Source organism: Telopea speciosissima, chromosome 6 (assembly GCF_018873765.1).
Source record: "Telopea speciosissima isolate NSW1024214 ecotype Mountain lineage chromosome 6, Tspe_v1, whole genome shotgun sequence".
Lineage (NCBI taxonomy): Eukaryota > Viridiplantae > Streptophyta > Magnoliopsida > Proteales > Proteaceae > Telopea > Telopea speciosissima.
In genome coordinates this window covers 64,402,523-64,416,452 of record NC_057921.1, presented here as the reverse complement: position 1 = coordinate 64,416,452, position 13,930 = coordinate 64,402,523, and the positions used below count along the sequence as shown (strand labels likewise).

Genomic DNA, 13,930 nt, shown 5'->3' with positions numbered 1-13,930 from the left:
AAAATCACAAAAAATAAACGAAGCCTTCAATATACAAATATCTTGAATAATACAAGAGAAGGAAGGAAGAGAAAGGGACAAGCATTCGATGAGGGAGAGAATCCGATGACACTAGGACGGAGCAGATCCCCAGTTTTCTAGCAGAATTTAGAACCAGTCGGATTGTCAATGCCTCATCAACCACCGCCGAAACCAATGCAAACAAACAAGCAGATCTCTCCTCCATTTTAATTAGGATTGTTAAGGTTGAATTTGAGAGATGTATGGTCTTACCATTTTAACAACCTATGTACGTTAAGGGCACGAGACCACTTCTACCATAAATACGGGTTTGCAGTTCATCTTGGACTCACTAACGTGCATGCTTGGTCCATTTGAGTTTTTTCATTAATCTTAGTTCTAATGGTGTTAATCGATTCAATTACGGTAAAGGGTTTTGGTATGAAATTAAGACCGATTTCCCTCAGAAAAAGAGAATTTATGGGGTTATTACGTGCAATTCGGCTCTCGACCTATTGGGAGCCGGAGGATCAGCCCAGCTGAAACAGGGGTGCGTGGATCATTTCACAGGTAGGCCCCATCCTATGAAATGACCAACCCTCCCCCCCCCCCTCCCTCCACACTGTTTTGGCTGGGCTGGATCCTCCAGCTCCCGCCATGGCTGGAGGAAAGCCAGGTCCTAATAGATGGGGCGTGAGGTTTGAAGGAAGCAGTTACCACTTGCCTCTTTTTGGAATTGAAAGAAGGGTCTTGAATCTTCATGACTTTGACTAATTGCTTTCTTTTCTGCAATTCTACTCTAAACCCCTGTTAGGATCATGACTATAAAGCAGGGCTTTAGAATTGGTGATGGAATCGGCATCTATTGATTCCGATTCTGATCAGATTGGAATCGGTCCAAAGAACCCTAGAATTATCTGGAACGGCAGAAATCAGGAGAATCTTGGTGTGAATAATCCAGAAAAACATTCATCGATTTTTAAAATTTTTTAGACCCTCTTTGATATGCACCATTAAGATCGATGGGTACTTAATGGCTTTAAGCATCAACCAAATTATGGTCAAATTGAGATTACTCAGCTGAGAACAATACGGTTTCAGTTGCTACGAAAGTGTGTGCGGCCTGTGATACTCTTTTTATGAATTTTTTGGCTGATTTGGACTAATACCACTCGATAGTTATTGGTTCCTATCGGTATCGACTATGACCGATACCAAATCTGATACCGTGAACTAAAAATATGTAAAATTATAAACAAACAAACCAAAGCCAAGTTGGAGAACATTTCCCTTTTATAAACACTATCAGGGAAAAACATTTCATCACCGTAAGTGAATGGAATCCCACCATTGGGATCAAGGTTATAGGTATTGATATATATCTTGGTCTCGACCAACATAGATATGATACTGATAAGGGTCAGCTGGAGTCAGATCGTTCCGAGCGTAATTAAAAAAATGATTCAATCAGTGAATCGGTCATGACTGATTCCAATTTTGGCCAATTCTACACGTCGATTGCTGAGTTTTAAGATCTTGAATGCCGATTCTAGGGTTTATGGGACCGATCTCGGCTAATTCTGTGTTTTGAGACGTTATTTTCAAGACAAGATAGATCTAGAACAATTTGGGGCACATCATTATCACGAATATTTATTATGTCAATCATAAACAGAAGGAGGCGTTAAAGTTGAGGGTTTTGACGTCTACACATGAACTAATGAGACGATTAATCTAGAGATTTATTTAGATTAGAGGTAAGGTTATTATGAAAATTAATACTAATTATCATATATTTAATGAAAAAGTATAATTTGGGTAATTTAAAATCATCCTCATCAGGTAATGACCACAGTAATGGGAATAAATTAATTAAAATGATTATCGTATCACAAATGATTTATAAAGTAGAATACTTTATAACTCAAAATGGTGGCAATTCTTGTAGCTTCTCAATCTGAGACAAATACATTCAAGAAACACTCTGTTCTACTTCTACTGCTTTCCCAGCATTTATAAATAATTTTAATTACATTATCATGGTCAGGTCGATTGTCTGATCTGTATTATATAATTATTTATTTACCAGAATTTAGAAGGGGTATGGTTCATGATGTTCTAATATAATTCTAATTCTATAATTCCATGTTTATATGATAAATTAATAGAAGGGGTTTTCTGAGCAAGTGGCATAGGGGAATACTCCAATGAGATATGACAAAACAGTATCTTATATTGGAAGATTGTAAATCATTTCATGTGAGGAGGAGAGTGATAGACATAGACGTACTAGCTTATCTTGCCCTCATGGTTCAAAGAACTTTATTCCCATTAATTAATTACGAAAAAAAATTTCCACGATGTCAATTTAATATCGTCTTCTCTTAAAATTTTATTAAAAAATAAAGTCCACTCATAAAGGGTTTTTTTTATTATTTTCTCTTACCATGACCATGTGGGTCTCTAAGGATAATACCATATCTATGATGCCCAGAAAATAAATTTTAAGGGAAGTGGTTTTCTATCCGAGAGTTTGGCCTACGCCACCATTCTCTGATTTATCTCTCCCGTCCCCTAAACAAGTGGTATGGATGTCTTTTCTCATACAAAGAAGAGAGATAGACACATGAGAATGATAATGTAGATTACGTTCCCGATAGAATTCTTTTTACCAAATTTTAAATAAAAAAATTTTGGGTTAGAAATTTTCTCAAATAATATGATCAAATGGGCCGGTGATGAATGATTGGAATTTCTTTCATGACATGAGCAGGAGAGGCGGTATTTTAATAAGAGAGGTTCATACGTAGGCAGATTCCAATCCAGCGGTGGAAACATGAGAGGCGGTTCCACGCAATAGCGACGGTGGTTTTTTTTGGCTACATACATATAGAACATGGTTAAGGTCCAATGTTAATAATGTGCGCCACGTGTCAATAGGTTTGTGGATCGACGGATGATGGACGTGGACGGTAGTTTAATTGAAATTAGGGAAGATAGTGACGTCACATGGTGACCAGATGAATGGAGGATGTGGTTTGGTCGGTTGTGATGATGTCTTGATAAGTGGTGGGCCCCACTCTCGTCTTGGATTTGGATGTTTGGATTTTTTCTTCGCAATTCTTCTTTGTTCTCCCAATCGCCCCCCCCCCCACCCCCATTGTCACCTTTGGTTGGTAAATGGGCTTTAAATTTTCATGCGACTCCACTGAACAGAAACCCTTAGGGGGACCACCCTCATTGTCTGAGTTGTCTACTGTTTATTTTATGACAAAAGTTTTCATACACGGTCGTGCATGTACACGATCTGTATTAAATACAGTTTGAATGTCGTTCTGAAATGACATAAAAGCTCCTGCATCTCTTCTTTTTTTTCTTTTTTTTTTTTGTAAGTCCTGCATCCCTTATTTGATGAAGTTGAAATGACTCCTTTACCGCTCAAAAGAAGGAAAAGAGAAATAGACACATAGGCTGCTTGCATACCCAGTCTTTTTCTTATATTTATTTAGGCCAAATGCTCTTTGTGTCGGGGGCGTAGGCTGCACCTAGACACATGGGGGTGGGCGAAATGACCACCCTACCCCTTTGAATGGCAGGCCCATGTGTTTGGACGCAGGCTACGCTACGACACAGAGAACATCGGTCCATTTATTTAGGGAAGTAGTTTTCTGTTTGGAAGTACACTCCCATGTTTCTATTTCTCTCCTCCTCAAAACAAGGGGCAAAGGTTTCTTTTCATGAGTATAGGGAATGTTCACGTACGTAAGCATACGTGAACAACTCATAATCATTCAGATGGAATCTATTTTGTGGGAATGTTCCATCTGAACGACTGTGAATAGTTCACGTATACTCACATACGTGAACATTCACCCCCCCCTCTCTTTTCATATGAAAATGAGAGATATAGACTCATGGGATTGCTGGTGTAGGCCACACTCCTGGACAGAGTTCTATTTTTTATTTATTTATTTATTTTTCATTTTAGAGCTAATAATTGTTCCTCCTTTTTCTGTTACCTTCTTTTTTCTTCAAACTTCTCTACCTTAGCTCTTTTCTAATTTCCCATAAAGCACACTTGCACCTCTCTTTCAACCTTATTAATTTAAATCCTAAAATACCCCTAGTAGTAATGACATCATCAGAGGGATCGTTTCCATGCTAGAGCTACAAAACCCAAAAGATGTAGATGCTGCTACACAATCGGAACTAGCACCAAAACTACTATTAAGGCAAAAATAATTACTGAAATTATAAATGACTTTTTATTTAATTAACTTTCCCATAACATGAAAGAAAAAAAGTGGTGAAACCCTAATTATATAGGGGATGATAGCAATTAGCCCATCCTTAACCTTATATGATCAAATATGGGAAGAACAATTATTAAAGATGAAACTTATGATAATTGGGTCCCACAAATGGGAAGCCAAAGGAAAGAAAAGCATATGCTATCTATCTGGTGTGGTCCCCTTTTCTCTCTCTCCCTTCCCTATAGTTATTTTCTTTTTTATTTTCATTATAAGAGTGATTAATCCCCTTATTGGGAAGAGTAATTAGGTTTATGGTCATTCATAAACAAATAAAAATAGGAAAAAAATTTTGATATATCATCTACCATATTAGGCCACGTAAGGATATGTCATCTGCCATAGTTCTTTTCTTTTTATTTTCATTATAAGAGTGATTAATCGCCTTATTGGGAAGCATAATTAGGTTTATGGGTATTCATAAACAAAGAAAAATATGAAAAAAAATTGATATATCATTTACCATATTGGGCCACGTAAGGATATCTAGTTCGTTCATTCATTGGAGGATTAGGCACGTGTCAGTTTGGGTGGCCGACCATGAATTAAATATAAATTTTCTTCATACTTTCTAACCGTTAGAAATCGACACGTGGTAGATGGAGTCTTCGAGGGTGCGTGAAACGTTACGTTGGGGCCAGAAATCACATGTTTTGACATATAGAGTTAATACATGTGTATTGCGTGAGGTCATCGGATTCTAAACGAACGGTTTAAAACACATGATCGGTGAAGCACGTGCTTTAAGGAGGAGATGGCCGGTTGGCCCATGTGGGTTGTGGGGTCAGTGGTTAGGGTTGGGGTTGGTCCATTAGACATTTAGACCATCACAAACGTCCAGTGCATTCTAGGCTGTCAACTTTTCCCAACGGTCGGAAAACGGCCAAATTTTCCTCAGGTTTCTTTCTTGTTTTTTTCCGTCCTAATTTCCTTGAAAGAAATTTGTGTTTTTTGATTTCTTCTGCTGGTTGGGTGCTTGTAGAACTTTTGGGCCTGTGTGGGCTGTGTTGGCCTTTTCCTTGGATACAGTGTACAGAGAATTAAATCCGTCGCAATCTTCAACCCACCACACCAGTTTATTCTAAATACCACTCCCTAGCTTTTTCAACCCAAAAAACAGAGCAAAATATAATAAATTAATTAATTAAGGTTCATTTGATTGGTAAGGAAAAAATTAATATGTATAAACATATTATTAATATCATCATTACATTTATCTTATTATATATATACATTTTTTAATTCTTTTTTATTTTTTTGCCAACTAAACATCATTACGAACTACATATTATTGATATCATCATTATTTTTATTTTATTATATTTTTTTTCTAAAGACCAAGTTTCCATCTTATTTATTTTTTTATGAAAAGATTTATTAGCGCTGCAACAATGTTTTAGAAAAATCAGAATACACCAGAAGGAGGATACAACAGGGGGGGGGGGGGAATCGTACCAGAAGAAGTTAGCCTGGGAGGAAGCTCCAAGTGTGTCCAACCTGTTGGCAACCAAGTTTCCACCCACTCACAGTGAATGAGATCATATTCACCAAAAGGCGGAAGAGAGTAGGAGAGGACGGGAATAGATATCGGGAGGGTATTTTGGAACATACCAAAACCTTAGGAGGGGTTTGTGAACCCTAGGATGGTGGGTGAACCGTCCTCTATGAGTGGAGAAAAACTTTGTCATTTTTTTAATTTCATCATTGGGCTGATGTTCTCTATGTCGCAGCGCAACCTGCGCCCAAACATATGGGCCTGCCATTCAGGGGGCAGGGTGATCATTTCACCAACCCCCATGTGTTTGCGACTCTTGCTTGCACCCCTGACACAAAGAACATTTGGCCTTCATCATTTAAAGAAATCGATAACAGTAAAAACTATATGTTTCAACTATGATATCTTGCATCCTCCCATATTTTTAGTCATCTAATCTTCAAAGTAGATTGTTCCCTTCACAGTAAAGCATATTTTATTTTTGCTTAGAGTCCTTTTAGGCATCAATATATAATGCTTCACTATTTATCATTAACGATACATGAGTTAGTCTATATGATAGAGGACCTACATACATCCTAATTGCCAAATTTTAGTTCTAAGCAAGCAAGTAAAAATTGCTCAAACCCTGAATCAAAATTTTTGTGAAATTTCTCAATTATCAAAATATCATCAAATGGAAACGAATATAAAATACAAAATGAAATCTTTTGCAATTTCAACTACTTCCGCTACTCATTACCCCCCCCCCCCCCAAAAAAAAAAACCTCTAACCATTTTAAGTTGAAATATAAAGTGCCGGCAATGAGATGTTTGTCTCGTTCTTTATCAAATAGACTAATCCATGTATAGCTACATGGTAAATAGTGAAGCATTATACTTCACAAGGCATAGTGACATCGAAAAAAACTTTTTTGTTTATTTATAGGGTAAAGGTTCGGCACTTTAGCATGAGACCGGATCATGTCCTTGTACTAGTATCGTCCAATGCTTTCGAGGTATGGGTTTCACAATGAATTCCATGTGACTGGTCCTAGAAAGTCTTGGACGGAACGTGTACAAGAACATGATCCACGCTCCTTTAGCATTGTTAAGGGTGTCAATTTGGGACTGGAACCGGGAACCGTCCCAATACCGTTCCTCTAAAACCCGGTACCGGACCGTCCCATTAGTAAATGGGACGGTACTAGTATCTGATTTTGGTACCGAATGATAAATGGGATGGGACGGTTCTGGGACAGGATTCCCAACGGTATCAGTATCGAAATACCAATTAGGTACCGGATGGTACCGAAACTACTAGTACTGTTTAAAAAGAAAGAGTATATAAAATCTTTTTTTAAAAAAAAAAGAAAAAAGAAAAGGTATAAGAATTATGACTCATTATGGTTTCACTAATTGTCTTTTGAATACGAAGAGGAACAACAGGTCAACAGCCGTAGCTTGAAATCTCTCCTCACAGAACCTACTACAGTCCTACTCCCTCCTCCCTCGACCAATTACATCTATCAAGTTCTTCCTTTTAGCACTTCGTATTTCGTACCATACTACCGTGTGACATGTATGATAAATAGAGTTTTGTTTGGAAAAATCAAAGAGAAAACACAACGGAATTCTTCCATTTTGTAGGACTTCTCTAGATTTAAAAAAATAAGAAACTTATTACATATGATCTTAGGGAGTTTGAAGAAGTAAAACTATGATTTCATAATTTAAGTTGCTTTATAAAAAGCAGTAGACAACTTAGATTTTATGATAGTAAAAAAATTCCACAACACTTATAAACCCGCCTTGTTAGAAACAATTAAACTTTTTCTCCCTTTTTCTACAGTGCTTAGAACCGTTTAAGAACCGGTACCGTCCTGTCTCGCTAGTAATCGAGACTGAGATTTAGGTTTGGTCCCGTTAACTAAATAGAACAGTACTGAAATTGACACTTTTAGTACCAATACCGATACCGTTCCATCCCGTCCCAAATACCAAGAACCGTCCCAATTGACACCCTTAAGCATTGTGCCTGCTTGTCTCGCCACTCTCCTCCCGTTCCTATTTCAATCCAATCATTGATTGAGCTGTTAGCTGTAGGAAAGCTAGCGGGGTGCCCAACTTCGACCTTTTTTTATATTTTAAAAAGCTATCATGTCAAGTGAGGCCTACACAGTAGGGCCAAAATGGGGTGGGGACCCACATAACAACCTGGGCCACGAGATTCTCCCACCATCGCTCTTTCTACTTACTTATTTTTAAGTCATATGTTTGTTTTAAATCAAGAGGTTAGGTGAAATCAAACGGCCCAGGCAGGTCATCAAAACCCATTAATTAGTCATAAAAAAGGTGAAGACTCTGCAAAAAGGATAAGAACCAAAGCACCCAACCGGCAGATGTCAAAATCCTTGTGTTCCATCATTCCAGAACCATCTCTGAACCCTTTGTGTATAACCATATTTTGATTTTTGAGTATTCTTCTGCACTTCCCTATCCAGTATCCATCCAAATCAATTTATATAATCAAATTTTTTTTCCTTCATAAAACTTGGAGCAGATATGAATAAAAAAGCTTACAAAAAAAAAAAACACAATACCCATTACTCCTTATTACTCCCTCTATAAATAAGCACCAAACCTCGTCATCACCACTTAAGGTCCTAAACTCCTACAGTCTACTGCTTCAGTGTGCCTTTTGTTGTTGTGTTCAGAGCTCCAGAGGAAGAGAAGATCTAGAGCAAGAGAGAGGAAATGGAGGGCAAGGAAGAAGATGTTAAGCTCGGAGCTAACAAATTCTCTGAGAGGCAGCCCATAGGGACTGCTGCACAGACAGATAAGGATTACAAGGAGCCACCCCCAGCTCCTCTGTTTGAGGCTGGAGAACTGCAATCGTGGTCTTTCTGGAGAGCAGGAATTGCAGAGTTCATGGCTACTTTCCTCTTCCTTTACATCACTATTTTGACTGTCATGGGTGTTAAAAGAGCTCCCAACATGTGTGCCTCTGTGGGTATTCAAGGGATCGCTTGGGCTTTTGGGGGTATGATCTTTGCCCTTGTCTACTGCACTGCTGGTATCTCAGGTTAGTAAAACTATTCACGGACTCTTTCAGTTCTTGGGTTTTCTTCTCAGTTTGTTTCTTATCAAACTGTGCCTCTGTTTTGCCTTGTACTGTGCAAATATTTGATAGATGTGCTTCTATGTTTATCTCTTGCGGATTTCTTTCCCTTACACTTGTTCTACTACTTTCGTTGTTAGATCTGCTATTTTTTGCAGATTTTTATGTTTTGCAAGATTATGAAACATTTGAATAAGAAAATTTCTGTTTTCGCTCTCCTGATTTTATTTCATTCACATCATGTTAGTGTCTGTTTATGCAATTCGGTGTAAGCGTTTGCTGTTATACTCAGTAATTTCCCAGTTTCGGTTGATTTATTTTATGGGTTTGTTTTGTTCTTGATTTATACAATTTCTTTTATGGATTTGTTTTGTTCTTGATTTGTTCCTGAAATATTAGAGTTTGATGGATGTGGTGGGTGCAGGAGGACACATCAACCCAGCTGTGACCTTCGGTTTGTTCCTTGCAAGGAAGCTATCTCTGACTAGGGCACTGTTCTACATGGTGATGCAATGCCTTGGAGCCATCTGTGGTGCTGGTGTTGTGAAAGGCTTCCAAAAGACTCAATACCAGATGTTGGGTGGTGGAGCCAACGAAGTCAGCCATGGCTACACCAAGGGTGATGGTCTTGGTGCTGAGATCGTTGGTACCTTCGTCCTCGTCTACACCGTCTTCTCTGCAACCGACGCCAAGAGAAGTGCCCGTGACTCCCACGTCCCCGTAAGTATCCCTTCCTCTTCTCCCACTCCTTAATTACCCTTAATTTTTAATATGTTTCTTAAAGATTGGTATTTTCGTACTGGGTATAGTTGGTTCTTAATTATGCTTGTGGTCTGTGTTGAATCCCAGTACAATATCTGAAAAGATTTCTGAAATCTCTGACATCTGAACCCAGAAGTGGTTGGGTGCTAAAAAGGATAGTTGGGTTTCTAATTTAAATTGCAGGAAGTTGGGTTTAGTTCAGAAATCGCTGATAACATGCGATTGAAGCTCTGCTGGTATGTACCCTGTGGTAGAATTGAAACAAATGAAGAAAGGGAAACAAAGCAAGTCTCTGGTTTGGTGGTTTTCTGATGACCTGTAACCTACAACCTGCAACTTGTGGGTTACTGGGTTGTGTGAGTTGGAGAGAGACACATGGGGTTCATGATGTGGGTCTCTCTCTAATCTCTTACCTTTTTTCTGATTCGAAGGAGGGGAGATGCTTTTGCATGTGATGTAGTGGGGATGTTCTGTAAAGTAATCCTTAGCTTATGGTGTGTGGTCTCCACCAACCCAGAAGTGTACATAGAGACATCATGATCAATCCCTTGTCCTCATCTATCTGCCTGGACTACACTAGAATTGATTATTATAAAACCCATTTTTTAAGGAAAATATTAGTTAGTCAATAATAGGGATTAGTCTAGGAGAAAGCTTTTATCTTATGTAGGGTATATGATTCTTTATTTGTGATGCTAATATTATTTGATGGCTATTTTTTGGGGTGGTGGTGGGACAGATATTGGCTCCACTTCCAATAGGGTTTGCAGTGTTCTTGGTGCACTTGGCAACCATCCCTATCACAGGAACAGGCATCAACCCAGCTAGGAGTCTTGGAGCAGCCATCATCTACAACACAGACAAGGCTTGGGATGATATGTGGATCTTCTGGGTGGGTCCCTTCATTGGAGCTGCTCTTGCTGCGGTGTACCACACGATCATCATCAGGGCCATGCCATTCAAATCTAGGGCTTAAATAAAATCATGCCATCTTCATTATTTTTATCAAGAGAAATGAATCATGACCAATCAGTCTCCTCTGTTGTACTTTTTTGTTTTAATTCTCTACTCTCCCTCTTGTTGTGGGTCTGGTTTTTCTTTTTTTCTTTTTTTTGGTGTAAATTATTATAATCTATGGAGGGTAGTATCCGGTAGAAGTGTTTAGGGGTTTGCTGTATGGTTTGGTATGGAGTCTTCTTCAGCTTTGGCATGGAAAATTCATTCTTCCTTCTTTTTATATGGTTTTGTGTGTATGTATTAAGACTGAAGAAGAAAAAGAAGAAGAGGATGCTTTCAAATTATTCATTTCTTGTCTTTCTCTCTGTGTGGATATGGATATTCTTTTTTTCTTGTTTTTTAAGTTTCAACTGTGGGGGGCAGGTAGGGATGATGGTGGGTGGGTGAATCATGAATGGGAGTGGCCTCTTTACTTTTACAGTTTGACACAGCGAGAGGTCCTGATCAGCACCACACATTACTTTATATGTCATAACAGATATAAATTCTTACGCATCGGATCCCCGCTTGCACGGAAACGCCACATCCCTTTTCCTCATTCACCACTCATCGGTTTCAAATCTGACAGAATTGGAGTGCTTTTCACTTCAGACGACTTTCTCGAAGTTAACCCTGAGTCGGTTCTACATCCAACTCGTTCTACTCATGGGTTTAAGTATTGGTATTGTATCAGGCGATATGTATCAGTTTTATTAGTCACCGATATTGCATCGATATTATATTGGTAAAATGATACGGATAAGAGATAAAATGGTCAGATAATTCATTTTTTAAGGAATTTCAGGGGTAATTTTATCCGATACAACAGATCCAGGTTGACACTGTATCGATATTGTAATGGTTTTACGTGTTGCCAATACCCATTCCCATACCATGGACACTTATTTTATCCAAATGATTTTTCTTACTTGTTCAATATTTCACACCACGTATCATAGTTGATCGTATGATGGTCATATAAAATTTTCTTTCTAAGTTTTAAAAGCATGTTGGTCACAGGGCACTTCAAATGTATCTTTCCACCTCATCATCTATCTTATTTTAACTTTCTGGGCAGCATCATCTTCTATACCATTTTCTTTATTTATGATTAAATCCAAATATCTAAAATAATCAACATGTAGGATCTCCTTTTCATCTACTTCATCTTTGTTCTATTTAACTAAAGGCCTTCCTATTCCAATGTAGATCTCTATAACTCCAACACTTAACTAAAACCCTTCTAATTCCAATATAAATCTCTATAAGGTCACTTGGCGTTAATCTTTGCTTTTATCAAATCACCAAAATAATATCATTAACAAAAAGCATACACCAAGGGACTTCATCTTATATGTCTTTGGTTAAATCATTCATGATAACCGTGAATAAATAAGAGTTTTTAAAACTAATCCTTGATGTAATTGGGAATTCACTAAATTGTATTGAGACCCCATCTAGTTTTGTAGCATCATCAAAATTGCCACAAACCTCCATCTCCAAATCCCTGTTTCAGTGCGTGACAGGAAGAAGACGAGAGAGGAACGATTTTTCCCAAAATCTGGGGTTTTGTTTTGAATCCAAATTGGTTTGGTCGGTTTCGGTCTGCCTGACCGGTCCATCTTAGTTCGACGAGAAAAACCAAGTTTCACAAACAACTTTTGAAATATTTTAAAAATAACTGTTCGATCGTCATATGTCCATGTGTCAATCCCAAAAGCGATGGCTGCTACCCACAAGGTCGTAGAAGATTTGAATCCTTGGGCGAGGGGGAAGATGATATGCCTCATCTCGGGAACGGAGATTGTGCGTCTGACCACGCTTTCATGTCTCTCTGCAAGGTTAATAACTCGTATTCGGTTATCCTCCAGCCGTGGCGGGAGCTTGAGGATCCAACCCAGCAAAAACAGAATGTTTGGGCATTTCATAGGCGGGCCCGAAAAAATTTTGCTGCTATACTTGTAGCAAAAATGTTCCAGCTCCATTCCTGCTACAAGGCCGACAACCAAGGAATTGGAATAATTTACTTCCCCTTTGGGTTAATAAATACCCTCTTAGGCTTTTTTTTGAATTTTTTAAGATACCCTTTACTATCCCATTTCCTTGGCTGCCAGCCATGTTCCTGCTACAAGTGTAGCAGCAAAATTTCGCTCTCTGTGAAATGCCCAAACTCCTTGTTTTTGCTGGGTTGGATCCTCAGCATTATTGGATCCTCAGCATTATGTGGGGGAAGAGAGCTAAGTCCTTCCAAACTAGCTTTTAAGGATGAGTTCTACCCAAATCACTTACATCTTTATATGTAATTTTGATTCTGAAACTGGAAGGATACATGGTCCATCATGACCCATCTGCAAAACTAGTACCTAAGGGGCAGCTAAAGAACCCGATCGTCTTCCATGATGGCCACCTTGTCCAAAGGCTAACCCCTGGGAACGCAGTCCTCACCTACCTATGGTTTCCATGGGGATTCTTGCTCTCCCAGCTCCGCGTATACATCAACCTCCCGCTTCTAGAATGCATAGTCCGTCACACCTACGCCCTCATGGGAATCTAATTGGTCATCAAGGGCACACCCCCGCCACCACCCACCCCGGGCACCCCAGGTTCACTCTTCGTCTGCAACCACCGTTGGGGCTTGACCCAATCATCATCGCCATTGCCTTGGGCCGTAAGGTCTCTTGTGTTACCTACAGCGTTGGCCGCGTCCAGCGTCTCCAGTCACCTATTCCTACGGTAGCCTTGACACGTGATAAGAGTCGCAGACACTACACGCATCTCTGCGCTGCTGGAGAAGGGGGACTTGGTGATATGTCCTGAAGGGACTACTTGCAGGGAACCATTCCTGCTAATGTTCAGCGCTTTGTTTGTAGAGCTTAGTGACAGAATTGTGTCACTGGCTGTGAGGACGGAGCAGCGTATGTTTTATGGAACGACGGTGAGGGGGATGAAGTTCTTGGACACTTACTTCTTCATGAACCCTAGACCCACCTACCAAGTAAGCTTCTTGGAGAGGTTGCCTGAGGAGATGACTTGCAAGGGTGGTGGGAAGTGGATCCAGATCTACTATGGCACAGACACAGCCGCACGCGCAATGACCACCTAACTCCCGCTCTGGCAGGGGTAAGGTGGTCATTACGCATGAGACTGTGTTTGCGCCATTTAGGCCGCTAGGGCATCTGCGTCGTAAAGGATCTGAATTGGTGGGAAGTTGGGGATAGAGGTGGCTAACCAGGTACATAAACTATTGGGTGGGACCTTGGGGTTTGA

The 13,930-nt window shown here is 39.4% G+C and overlaps 1 protein-coding gene and 1 pseudogene across 1 annotated transcript; both read left to right on the top strand.

Moving 5' to 3' along the window:
* Positions 1–8,470: 8,470 nt before the first annotated feature.
* Positions 8,471–10,696, top strand: LOC122664369 (aquaporin PIP1-2-like). Its single transcript, XM_043860162.1, has 3 exons — positions 8,471–8,869; positions 9,330–9,625; positions 10,407–10,696. Exons 1-3 carry the CDS (start codon positions 8,542–8,544, stop codon positions 10,641–10,643), a joined length of 861 nt encoding a protein of 286 aa, XP_043716097.1. The 5' UTR covers positions 8,471–8,541; the 3' UTR covers positions 10,644–10,696.
* Positions 10,697–12,385: 1,689 nt separating this feature from the next.
* LOC122666049 lies at positions 12,386–13,766 on the top strand (annotated as a pseudogene).
* Positions 13,767–13,930: the final 164 nt, after the last annotated feature.